The sequence below is a fragment of the Caretta caretta genome, chromosome 13 (genome assembly GCF_965140235.1).
Source record: "Caretta caretta isolate rCarCar2 chromosome 13, rCarCar1.hap1, whole genome shotgun sequence".
Lineage (NCBI taxonomy): Eukaryota > Metazoa > Chordata > Testudines > Cheloniidae > Caretta > Caretta caretta.
In genome coordinates, this window is record NC_134218.1 from 33988240 (window position 1) to 34002039 (window position 13800).

The 13800-nt window shown below is 40.2% G+C and overlaps 1 protein-coding gene across 1 annotated transcript in view; it reads right to left on the reverse strand.

The window, feature by feature from the left end:
- Nucleotides 1-794: 794 nt before the first annotated feature.
- The window catches only part of LOC125622603 (cytosolic phospholipase A2 gamma), a 29234-nt gene continuing 16228 nt past the window's right edge, over nucleotides 795-13800 (reverse strand). Inside the window, exons 8-14 of the mRNA XM_048820724.1 lie at nucleotides 13148-13213; nucleotides 12517-12573; nucleotides 7421-7465; nucleotides 5663-5758; nucleotides 3299-3453; nucleotides 1986-2154; nucleotides 795-1327 (exon numbers count right to left, since the gene is read on the reverse strand). Of these exons, the coding sequence (XP_048676681.1) occupies nucleotides 1155-1327; nucleotides 1986-2154; nucleotides 3299-3453; nucleotides 5663-5758; nucleotides 7421-7465; nucleotides 12517-12573; nucleotides 13148-13213 (761 nt within the window). The 3' untranslated portion in view covers nucleotides 795-1154. The remainder of the gene's footprint in view (nucleotides 1328-1985; nucleotides 2155-3298; nucleotides 3454-5662; nucleotides 5759-7420; nucleotides 7466-12516; nucleotides 12574-13147; nucleotides 13214-13800) is intronic.

The window sequence follows — 13800 nt, forward strand, 5'->3', positions numbered from 1 at the left end:
TGCTGAAGAACCAGCTCCAACAGCTGAAAGTCTGCAGAAGACTCATAGTTTATACATGATCTAGTCACTAGAGGGGGACAAACAGCCTGACAAGGCTACCGTGGGTTATGCAATGCCCCAGACTGCAGGAGCTCGTGCCAAGCAGCAGAGACCAATGTCAGTTCAAATCCCTCTGGGGCCAGCACTTTGTCACTCCGCTTGCTTCTTCTCAGCCAGATGGATGAAGAGGGTCAGACTTGAGCATTTGCAACATGCGGCTCTTAACATCATGAATATTTGAGTCTTCATGTTCATATTGGTACCCTGCACCCAGGGGAAATTGGAAAATTTGGGGAAAAATGGAAATGTTGGAAAAAAATTGGTGACATGATTCTGTTCCCAGTTACATCTGTATGAAACTGGACCGATTCCAGTGACTAGAATGGATTGGAACAGAAAACTCATCATTACTCCTCTTCTTTTCTTTCATTTTTATCTGGTTTTTAAATCAGAATTTACCAGTGAAAAACATGATCAAAATGTTCCATTTATCCAAAATATTGGTTTCTGTTAAAAAAGGTGCTAACTATTTCAACAACATTTTCAATAACATTTTCACAAAACATAAAACCTAGAACTTAGAAATTAAAATGATTCCTCCCCCACAAAACTAGGTTATCATTTTTCTAACCCCTCTATGTATCAAAGGCCCAATAGCATGATAAGAGCTAGGGGAGATGGCTTTTACCACAGGTGTTAGGTGCTTGTGCTTTTGCAGGCTATTTCTAGGATGGAGGCACTGTGTGCAAATGCTGTGATGTTTATAGGCTTTATTGATTGAACATTAATTGTGCAACAGGAGACAAAGTTATCTGGCATCACACAGAGCAGAGACTGATTGAGCAATAATTCACAACAGCAAGCAAAGACTGATTTATACCAAGAGAGAATTTTTCTTTGACTAATGCACAGAATCAGAATTCCTCGACTAAAGTGCAGTCACATCATGGGCTTAACTAACAAGCTAGGGACTAGTGCTTTCATAGCAGAAGCTGAGACTCCTCTCCCCACTGTGATCCCAAATAATGACATTTTCCAGCCAGGTGACAATTCTGTAGTTTTCAGAATCTACTGGGTGGCTTTAATGTATACAGGACATAGATGAAAAAGTCTTCTTAAGACCTTGCCTTCTTGCTGGAGCAAGCCACAATGTGTTTGATCTCTTGCAGAATCTTGTCTTTGTTGTTCGACACATTCATCCTGGCTGACTGAAGGAGTTTTTGGACGTCTCCCTCGTTGTAGAGAAAGCGAACGGGGCTGAATCTAATTCTCCATTCCTTCACATAGCCTGAAAGCAAAGAGAGAGAAGATGTGAATATGTTTTTAGGATGAGGATATTAATGTTACTAATGTAGTGTTAATAACAACTACGATTATTTTTAGGACTGAAAACACAGGTAGATATCTTTATGGATATTTCAAAGATTCACATTTAAAATAGTTAAAATTAAAACAATGGATGGGATATAGGGCCAGATTTTCAGAGGTATTTAGGTGTGGAAAGATAGGCGACAAGTGAGATTTTTGAAAGCACCTGTGTAGGTTAGATAGGTTAGGTGCCTAATTCACTCAGGCACTTTGTAAATCCCACTAGGTGTCTAGCTGCATCTATAGTCACCTAAATACCTTTAAAAATTGAAATGTTCACAGTTCAGTGCAGAAAAAACAAAACAAACCAGAGGCTAGTAACAAACATCCCATATGGCAGATAACTCCATAACTACCTCCTCTGTGATTTCTCCCAACTTCCTCTTAAGTTTCTATCACTGGCTACTCTAAGACAGGACACCAGACGAGATGAATGTGACTTATTTTCCCAATCCCTATGTCCCTTTACTACACTACCCCAGCGCAAACCAGACTCAGCTGTATTTAAGTCACCCACGTAAGTGAAATAAGAGTGAGGCCAGGAGCCTTTAAGAAAGTTGGCGTGACATGAAAGTTACCCGGGCAATTCACTTTGTTGAAAAGTGGGAGATGCATGACAGTAGGAGCACCCTCTCCTCTGAAGATGTAGCAGTCAGACGGGTTATCTGTGTCTTGGAGCAAGTTCTCGTCCACCTTAGGAAATGGGATGTGGTTATCTTCACAGTATTTGGCAGCTTGCTTGAGTGTCTAAGAGCAAGGGAAATGTGATTGTTTTATTTAAAAGAACCACAGAAGGTCAAATACTCAAGACCAGGTAGTTCAAAACACAAGAAGTCTAACTTTCTCTCTGAGGCCTCTAATAAATTAACTAAGCAGAAAATCTTGTGGAAACCAGACCCTCTGCTCTTGGGATAGGAAGAATGTTTGCGTAGCAATACATGGCTGTCTACACAGAGACTCCCTGGCTGGGATTTCCAAAAAGCTAAAAGGAGCAAGAATTACCTCCCTGGAAAAGTCAATAGGAGCTGTGATTGAGACTTCTGAATTAGGGTAGTTATAAAATAGACTAGCGAATGAATATTAAAAACAGGTATGATTTGTTGATTTAAGGATTTGTTGATTTAAGTTACTAATGGTTACTTACGGCACCACAGCCATAAGCCTGGATCAAACATGGCACATTGAGTCCAGCATCCAGGCACAGAGCTAGAAGCTTCACAGCAGCCCACAGCTGTTCCACAGGGATAGATCTGAGTGGTTCAGTAGGACCCGAAAGGAGAGCTCTGTGTAAGCTCGAAAGCTTGTATCTCACGATAAAAGATGTTACCTCACCCAGCTTGGTTCAGTAGGAGACATTTTCCTCTATGGCTCAGTATTCACCCCTGTACTCATCACATCAAAGCTCAAGGCCACTAAAGGTTCATCTTTCAGTTTACAGATTTCCTTCCCTGTGGTCACTATGTGGTAGGTTTTCAAAGTCACCAAATCTGTTGCCTGACTCCCATTGATTAAGGCACCAAACTGTCCATTGTGCATTTGAAAATCTCCTTCAACAGAGATCCATTGGGCCATGTCACAAAAATACTAGATTTGACTCAAGTCTGCTGACCAACTTCCTACTTGGATGATTGGATTCTTTCCACTAAACATTCTCCCAGCAGGTTCAGAAGGGTCTGGGATTCTTTGCTCCCTTCCTGTCCTGAACTGTTCTCCATCAACTAAGTAAAGAAAATAATATTTGTTTTTTTAAAGATTCTAAACTCCTTTTTTGGATTCTTATCTCATGGGGTCAGGGCCAACAGATTTTTCTCTGTTCAAACATCACCCGGCATGATGGGCCCTCGATCCTAATTGGAACAACAGTAAAAATGGTAACAATGATAGAAGTTACCTTAAACGGATCACCAGGCCCATAGTCAAAGGAGAGGATCAGTTTCACTTTCCTGTCTTGGCGGAGAACCAGGGGGTAAGCACAGTTTATGGCTATGCCAGCATCAACCAAGGAGAAGATTTTATTGTTCACCAGCTCAGGGTTGCTAATACCAGCTAAAGAAATGTATCCAAAAATAGAGTTTTAATACTAAGAGATTAGAATCTGCACATGCCCAGTGATCCCAATAAGGCATGCGAACAAGATTTATAAATAATATTCACTGCACCTGTGCTTTGGTAAAGAGTCTGTATTCTCTGCCCATTACACAGTATAGCCGCCCCTTCCCCACCCCCACTCTCTGCTGCCGCCAGTTCCCGTTATACTTAATCTTTCTTATTCTTAATCCTTCCATCCCCTGGCCATTATATAGTACACTACATAGCACTGCTGGAAGCAGTACCGATAGTTAAGTTTGACTAACACTTCCCATCACCCTGTTCCCTGTTTTCAGTTTTCTTATGAGTTCGGGTGGGGGGGATATTATATAACCGTGTAATTAAAACTATATCATAATGCCTATGCAGAAGGCAGCTTTATTGCAATTGCATGGGCAACCTTAACTCTGACCTGCCCTAATCTTTGAGTGCTTGACTTTGCAATCGTAACATAATATTTAGTACATAATACTTTAGATTGGAAGTATTCAATTTTTATCTGTCAATAAACATGGAATCATAGAATCATAGAATCATAGAATATCAGGGTTGGAAGGGACCCCAGAAGGTCATCTAGTCCAACCCCCTGCTTGAAGCAGGACCAATTCCCAGTTAAATCATCCCAGCCAGGGCTTTGTCAAGCCTGACCTTAAAAACCTCTAAGGAAGGAGATTCTACCACCTCCCTAGGTAACGCATTCCAGTGTTTCACCACCCTCTTAGTGAAAAAGTTTTTCCTAATATCCAATCTAAACCTCCCCCACTGCAACTTGAGACCATTACTCCTCGTTCTGTCATCTGCTACCATTGAGAACAGTCTAGAGCCATCCTCTTTGGAACCCCCTTTCAGGTAGTTGAAAGCAGCTATCAAATCCCCCCTCATTCTTCTCTTCTGCAGGCTAAACAATCCCAGCTCCCTCAGCCTCTCCTCATAAGTCATGTGTTCCAGACCCCTAATCATTTTTGTTGCCCTTCGCTGGACTCTCTCCAATTTATCCACATCCTTCTTGTAGTATGGGGCCCAAAACTGGACACAGTACTCCAGATGAGGCCTCACCAATGTCGAATAGAGGGGAACGATCACGTCCCTCGATCTGCTCGCTATGCCCCTACTTATACATCCCAAAATGCCAGTGGCCTTCTTGGCAACAAGGGCACACTGCTGACTCATATCCAGCTTCTCGTCCACTGTCACCCCTAGGTCCTTTTCCGCAGAACTGCTGCCTAGCCATTCGGTCCGTAGTCTGTAGCTGTGCATTGGGTTCTTCCGTCCTAAGTGCAGGACCCTGCACTTATCCTTATTGAACCTCATCAGATTTCTTTTGGCCCAATCCTCCAATTTGTCTAGGTCCTTCTGTGTCCTTATAGTGCATTCATCCTTCTGCACCTTATAGTGCATTCATCCAGCCCATACTTCCTTAACTTGCTGACAAGAATACTGTGGGAGACCGTTTCAAAAGCTTTGCTAAAGTCAAGAAACAATACATCCACTGCTTTCCCTTCATCCACAGAACCAGTAATCTCATCATTCACCCTCTCTCTCTCTCTATATATATATATATATATATAAACCAAAGAAAACCTATTTCCACTGGTAATCAAAATGTACTTCTAGGCAAAGTAAGAAAAATGCTTCTTGAGAATGTATAGTCAAAATCCAGTGATTGAGACTTTTGAATTAGGGTAGTTATAAAATAGACTAGCAAATGAATATTAAAAACAGGTATGATTTGTTGATTTAAGGATATTTATTTTGTATATTTTGACATGTGATGTTGACAATTTGTGTTTTAATAGTAAAGAAAGATTTCACTTTTTGACTCTCAGTAGCTACTGTCATTAAACAATCGTTTGAGTCTCTCTGTAGATTTCAGTAACTGTGAAGATTTAAATCAATAAAAATAAAAAAAAAGTTTGAAATCCACAATTTCATGCAACTGTGAAAATTTGAATTAATAAACATTTTTTAAAAATGCTTAAAAATAAACATTGATATTGTCCGTCAAAATTTGTAAAAAAAATAAAAATTAAATTCTTCCAATCCTAAAAATACTGTATAGGAAGACAACTTTTTCCTATAGGTTTCTGTGTGATGTATTTACTGTCAAAACAGGCCCCTAGGAAAGAGACATCCATACCACAGAGTCACTAATCCGTATTTTACTTACAGCATTTGTAAAGAAAGTTACTATTGGTTCCCCATTTCCAGTGCAAGAGATCGTGAGTGGTTTTAGAGAACATCCTAGCTAAATCCACTGCTGAGCCTGTTAAAGGGCACAAATCAGAATTAAAATATCAGAGCTATGTATTACAACATATTCAGGAACTTCTGAAAATCAGAGTTTCTCTGATCTCGTATTTGCTAGTATAGCCAAGGAGCTGTGGGAAAAATTATGGTGTGTCTTTTATGGAGCAGAAACTGCAAAGCAAAGCAGATTCTAAGGAAAGTAAAGGGAACTCTTTCCTGAGACACAGAGAAGCTGTGGCATTCCCAGCATCCTGGATCCCACACTGTGCCCCATAATGACCCACCCATGCTTCTCTGATTAAGATGCCAAGTTCTCCCCTTCACAAAACACCTGCTGGAAGTTATAAATCATTTCCTATATTCCATCATGTGAGATATTGTAGCCTAGTTCTGTTAGCTGCTGAATTGAGCTGTGTAAATAACGGATTGTTCGGTTCCATGGCTAACCAAACAATTGTAATTTAAAAAAAAAGAGATTTTTTTTTTCAAATTTTTCAGCGAATAGAAAAAGTAAAAAAAAATAATCATTTTAGGTAGAATGAAATGTTTGGCTTGACTCACAATGAAACATTTCATTTTGTTTTTTTGAGATTTTAAAGGTGTTTTTTTAAGTGAAATTGAACACAATTTCTAAATAAAAAGTCTGTTTTAAACCAAAACATTTCACTTTGAAAATGTTGATATGAAATGTTTTGTGTTTGCTTGAAGTGCTTGGAAAATCTCAGCTCAGGAATAGGGGTTGGTGCATGTCTTCTCCATGTTGAGGGAGGGGCAGACTGGGTTATAATGACTGGTCAGACTTCTGATCAGGGCAGGATGGTACAGTTGTGGTGTCCTAGGCTGGGGATCTGGGGGGCATTGGCTGGAGCCTCTCAGTTCTTGGTTCACGAGAAGCATTCATGTCACTCAGCTGGGGGTGTCCCTGCCTGTGGATGGCTGCGTAAGTGCAGTACCTGGAGGGCTTAGCAGCTTGTCACAGCATCACAGTGAGCAAGGGAGCCCAGGCTGGTAAGCAAGAGAGCCTAGCGGTACCCCAGTTCCAGGTTGCATCCCAGGGAACCCATCACACACACACAGCCAAAGCAGCCAAAATGGACAAAATCAATATGAGCCTCCTCTCCCGATAATCATTTTGAGTAAGTCTAAAAATTTTGGCCAACACAAAATGGGCTTTAGATGCCTAAATGCTTTTGAAAATACCACCAGACACCTCAATACCTTTAAAAATCTGATGCTAAGTGACTTAGGAGCATAAGTCCCACTGAAAGTCAACAGGGCTTGTGCTCTGATTCCCTTTACGTGCCTTTTGAAAACCCACCATACATCTGTCATGGTGTGACAGGCCCACATCTGTAAGGCAGGAATAATCATGTTACCCCAGCTGAAATGACATTCTGAAAACACATTCATCGACATTGGTGAAGGAGCCCAGAAACTTTTGTAAAGGGCACAACACAAAACTCTACACATAAATAGGGCTAGTCCAGAACTGCTTTGTCCTGAGCAGAAGTCTGTCAAAAACTGATTACATGAAAATTATTATTCACGAGGCAGGGTGTACAAGAGCCGAGGGATTTGTTTAATTCAGAAGTGCACTCGGCGTTAGTCTCTTCTCACAAAGACGCCAATAACACCTCATGCAGCTCGTGTATGAGAGGAGATTCAAATTCACACTTACCTATGCCAGTCACCACTTCTCCAATAATTGAACAGTCCGTAATACCTGAAAAATATATTTGGATTATCAGTCACTGACCATAATATAAATCACCTAGGAAACAAAATTCAGGGCACAATGAGTAAGGCCAAGTTAACATTTCCTGCAGGTTGTATCATGAGAAAGAAAAAAAGTGGTGGAACTATGTCTATAATACAGTATCTTCAATTCTTCTATAAATCTGTGTCGGTACTTTGCCACTTTTTCCTTTGCAATATATCTAAACTTACCCTTTGGCTAAAATCCTTTTCCCAGGCTCCACCATCTCTGTGAGCATCTCTGTAGCTTCCCTAATGCACAAAGACCTTCCCCCAACACACACCACACTCCAATCTGTCCACATTATAGCTGCTAAAATGACCTTTGCTTGGATTCTGATTAGCCAGTGTCCTCTTTGAATCTCTCCACTGCATCCTCCTTGCATATTAGAGGTTAAAATTCTCTTCCTCTTTTACAATGCCCCCTTGCAATTTCATTCTTGACTACTTGGACAGGATTCTAATTCTGCTTCTGGCTTTGCTAAAAGCTTTTTCTGTGACATTTGAGAAGTCACTTAGGCTAGGCTGTGCAAGGAAGTTATTACTTATACCCCACTGAAAGTCAGTTTTAACTTGTTTAGAGTCCGTTGAATTTCCCAACTTTATTTCTGATTGAACCCTCACTTTCCCATCCTGAATTTTCTTAAGGTTCTTCCGGTGACCATCGGAGAGTTGTCTACATTAATAAAGAAATATGAGCTTCCCACGAGGCTTTGGTGCTGAGCACACACTTAGAAAACAGAGAACATTACTCATGAGGATCATTTATGTCATTAACAATCTGGATATGATTATTCTCTCAGGGAGGAGCAGATCAGAAGCAATTCCACAGCTGTCAATGCAGTGCTGCTATAATGAAAATGTGTTAGCTGTCACTTTACTTGTAAGGGGTTTCCTGGTGATGATTGTAGGCTACAGGGGCTCTGAAGGAGGCATGTGATCAAGGTTTCTCAGCAGTCATTCTACAAAAAGCCAGCCTAGATCAAGGTGGAGACAGTTGTTCCTCTCTGCCATAGGGAGCAGCCTGCTTTTTCTCTGTTTTTGTTTTCTGTGTGTGAAGTTTCTGGATTTTAATTCCTCAAGGGCTTCTTTTCCATGGGTCCAGATGATGAAGATGTCATCAATATAGCACAAGTAGAGTAGGGTCATTAGGGGATGAGAGCTGAGGAAGCATTGTTCTAAGTCAGCCATAAAAATGTTGGCATACTGTGGGGCCATGCGGGTACCCACAGCAGTACCACTGATTTGAAGGTATACATTCTCCCCAGGAAGATCACCGATGGATTGAAGTTTCCTCAGGAAGTCAGTGGTGTCTCGAAGGTAGCTGGGAGTGCTGGTAGCTTAGGGCCTGAGGAGGGAGTCTACATAGCCAGACAATCCTGCTGTCAGGGTGCCAATGCCTGAGATGATGGGGCGTCCAGGATTTCCAGGTTTATGGATCTTGGGTAGCAGATAGAATACCCCGGGTCAGGGTTCCAGGGGTGTGTCTGTGCGGATTTACAACCTATCCTGAAGGACGACCCATCACTCTCACAGATCTTGGGAGACAGGCCAGTCCTTGCCTACAGACAGCCTCCCAACCTGAAGCAAATATTCACCAGCAACCACACACCACACAACAGAACCAGTAACCCAGGAACCTATCCTTGCAACAAAGCCCATTGCCAACTGTGTCCACATATCTATTGAGGAGACACCATCAGAGGGCCTAATCACATCAGCCACACTATCAGAGGCTCATTCACCTGCACATCCACCAATGTGATATATGCCATCATGTGCCAGCAATGCCCCTCTGCCATGTACATTGGTCAAACTGGACAGTCTCTACGTAAAAGAATAAATGGACACAAATCAGACGTCAAGAATTATAACATTCAAAAACCAGTCGGAGAACACTTCAATCTCTTTGGTCACTCGATTACAGGCCTAAAAGTTGCAATTCTTCAACAAAAAAACTTTGAAAACAGACTCCAATGAGAGACTGCTGAATTGGAATTAATTTGCAAACTGGATACAATTAACTGAGGCTTGAATAGAGACTGGGAGTGGATGGGTCATTACACAAAGTAAAACTATTTCCCCACGTTTATTTCCCCCCCTACTGTTCCTCAGACACTCTTGTCAACTGCTGGAAATGGCCCACTTTGATTATCACTGCAAAAGGTTCCCCCACCCCCCCGTTCTCCTGCTGGTAATATCTCACCTTAAGTGATCACTCTCGTTACAGTGTGTATGGTAACACCCATTGTATCATATTCTCTGTGTATATAAATCTCTCCACTGTATTTTCCACTGAATGCATCTGATGAAATGAGCTGTAGCTCACGAAAGCTTGTGATCAAATAAATTTTTAGTCGCTAAGGTGCCACAAGTCCTCCTTTTGTTTTTTAAAAGTAAAATTACATTGTAGCCTTCTAGCAAGAGTATTTAATGTTTTTTTTTAATCTACCTTCCCTGTTTGAATGCTGTGAACATAATAGCAATTATAGCTGTAGGGTCAGGGCCAGAGATCCAGGAATATATAAACGACCAGGGGAAAAGTTATGTGGTGAAGATCCTCCTGACTCACCCTATAAAGCACCTTCCATAGCACCTGAAAATGTCATAGGAATTTCCAGTCATTTCACACAGCCACAGACAAGAACACAAACATCTAAGGGCTGGCCTAGACCTAAAACATAGGTTGACTTAGTTACTTTACTCAGGGCTGTGAACAAGCCACACCCTGAGAGATGTAGCTAGACTGACCTAAGCCCCAGTATAGATACCACTAGGTTGATGGAATAATTCTTCCTTCAGCCTAGCTACTGCCTCTCGAGGGGGTGGTTTAACTACGGCGATGGAAAAACCCCTACTGTCGTTGTAGGAAGTATTCACAATACAGTACAACAGCACCATAGCTGTGCCACTGTAGCATCTGTAGTAGTACAGACAAGCCCTAAGAAACAATACTCAGATTACAACAAAGAAATTCATCATTAGCCCAAGGACAAAAATATTAGTTGAAATACCACAGGCTAGAATCTTCCCTCCTCTACCGCTAATCTGGATTGTCCAACATTTTGCCAGGGTTTTTTTTCATAGAATCATAGAATCATAGAATATAAGGGTTGGAAGGGACCCCAGAAGGTCATCTAGTCCAACCCCCTGCTTGAAGCTGGACCAATTCCCAGTTAAATCATCCCAGCCAGGGCTTTGTCAAGCCTGACCTTAAAAACCTCTAAGGAAGGAGATTCTACCACCTCCCTAGGTTCCTTTTCATCTTATGAAAAATTATCTCTTCCTGAGTGTGCACATGGCTAAAATCAGTGCCCAGACTTTATCATTTCCCCTCTCAACTACTGCATCCTCTTCCTCTATTGCTTCCACTATATATTTATTAATCCCTCTCTCGGAGGTTCAAAGTTTTACCCCTAATATCATCTTCCTCGACTGGCAATATAGACACATCAGCATTAGGGCTGATGGAAAGTATTCTGTCAAAACTGTTTTAGCTGCAAAATTAGGGTGTGAGGTGTTTGCGTTCTCAGGGATATTTTTATGAAAATCCCCAAAATTTCAATGAAAACAGAAATTTTATATTTTATATTTTTAAAATAATTCCATTTAATCAAAAAAGCTATTTTTCACACACACATGACCTGGTCTACTTTGTTGATTAGCACCATTGTGAATTCAATAAATAAAAAAATATATATTTATATATTTTCTTCTTGAGCCACCATTTGTCAAGCAGAAAGTGTGAGTGTTAATATTTATTGTAATGGATAACTAATAATTACAACATGATCAGCCCAATCCAGGTACAAATCAGAACCAAAATGACTGCTGTAAAGTAGAACAGGTACTTTACACACTTCCAGGAATATATTGCTATACTGAAACATATTAATAGCTGCCATAAGTGATTTCTTTGATCTGAAGACCACCACAGGCCTTTTCAGTGGGTCTGCCATGCATCCTTCAGACTTGTCAGAAGACACATATAAATCAGGCTACTTGGGAAACGGTTTTCCCGTTCCACAAGAATTTTGGAGATTTCCAACATTTTCCTTTCTCGAATTGAGACAAATTGTCAAAATCTCAAATTGTTTTGCAAATCAACATACCTCACTGTAAAAATCAGTTCCGATCAATTGAAACTTTTCATTTAAATTATTTTGAAATGTTTCATTTTGACTTTGAACTTTTAAAACGTTTCCCTTATTATAAATGACATTGAATTTCAAAATGAAAAGTCATTTTCAACTGAAAAAAAAAGAATTTTTTGATTTAAAATATGCCAAAACAGAATTTTTCAACAATTTTGAAATTAATTTTTTCAACTTTATTTAGTTCGGATGTTAATCAAAATTGTCCCTTTCCAATGAACAGTTTCAGTTTTAGCAAAGTGGCTGAAAACCCCCCAACATTTTGTCAAAAACTTCCCAATCAGCTCTACAATTAAGAACATAAGAATGGTCACACTGGGTCAGATCAAAGGCCAATGCCAGGTGCTTCAGAGGGATCAAACAGACCAGGGCAATCACTGAGTGATCCATCCTCTGTTGCCCATTCCCACCTTCTGGGAATTACACCCTTTTAGCAAAACAAATGCATACAGTGGAGAGTGTTTACTGCCACAGGTCAGAGTTCAGCCATGCATCCTGAGGGGTTTCTCTGTTTGCAGATGCAGAGGCCACAATACTCGTTGAAGCCTGGATATCTCACAGGAAGAAAGCCAAGAGAAGGAGTTGTGAATGTGACCCTGAGAGGAAGCTCAGAGATAGAGCTACTTGGCACAGAGCCCACTGGAGTGGCAGATTTGGGGATCTGAACAAGGAAACTGCTGAGTTTTTTGTTTCTACTCTGTTCAGGGTGACAGGATTTAGTGTACATATTTTGTAAATAAAGGAGGTTAGATAAAATATAGATGATACCAGTCAGGTATTTTTCCTCTTAACAAAATGGCCCGGAAGGTCCCAAATATTAGCTAACAACTCAGGACAAAACAGGCAGCCATATGTATATACTTACCGGCTTCCGATTCAAGAGAGGGTGCTGGAAACCCTTCCAATGTTCCTTCCGAACCACCTGAAAATGTCATTAGGATTATCCATCATTTCATATAGCCAGGGACAATCATATAATCTACTGGGAAGCAACATTCAGATTACAGTGATCAGGGCCAAGTCAGTATCTTCAAGTTTCATATGAAACAAAATTGGTAGCAATGAGAAGAAATACAATTATCTTTTAGCTGAAACAGCTTTTCAACCAAAAAAAAAGAAAAGAAAAGAAAAAGAAACCTAATGAATATTTCTACACAGCAACATTTTTGGGGGGTTATTTTTCCATTGGTTTAATGAATAACCAGAATATCAAAACTTATTTTTTCAGTAAATTTGTTTTGGTTTTGGTAAAAACAATTTTTTTTCCAGAAAATTTGTAGTGAAATATTTTTGATTTCTGGTATTTCGATGCTCAATCAATACATTGTTTCCCTCTCAAAAAGAAGACTTTCCCCCGTCATGATGGGAATGATCCTTTTCAGACATCAGCACTACAGTGTAGCACCATTCACTTCTCTCTCGCCTCACCACACAAGCACATATGCTAACTAATTCCACTTGTGTCATTGGAGTGAACATGGACTATAATGACCTACTTTCATCATCCATTGCGAATGCTAAACATGATTCTTTTTTTCCCTTAAAGATGCCAAAGAATATATCTGGAAAAAAAAAAACAATTAGGAGAGTCAGCCATTTCACAGTTCATTGACAATAATTCAGTCCTTTAGGAAATAACCTTTAGGTCACAATGATTTAGGAGAAAAAAATATAGTGATGAAATTATAGCACATCCATTTCTGTCCACTCCCCACCAAGCTTATCACAAAATCTCTATCTTGTCACTATTTTCTTCATCCTATATTGAACATCCACTTAGCATGGCACGGTGTCCCCCCCGGAGGTGATTGGGACACTTCCAGATGTCACCTTTATTTATGGTTGAACTAGAGGTGGACAAAGTGACACTTGGAGTGGGAGTAGTTTATATGTCCCTTCCTCTATGTCTATATGGCTCAAACCATCATCTAGGCCTCATTACCCCCATTTGATTCATTGACTCATTAAATAAGGGGTTTTTAAACATATAAAATTATAAAACTATAGCGGATGGAAACATTTTGATCAACATATTTTTTCTGTCTGAAAATGTGGTTCATCAAAGTTGAAATCTTCCATAAGACTATGTCAGTTTTGACCTTTTTTTAAAAAAAAAAAAAAGTCCAGTCGGAAACTCTGAAAGGAAACA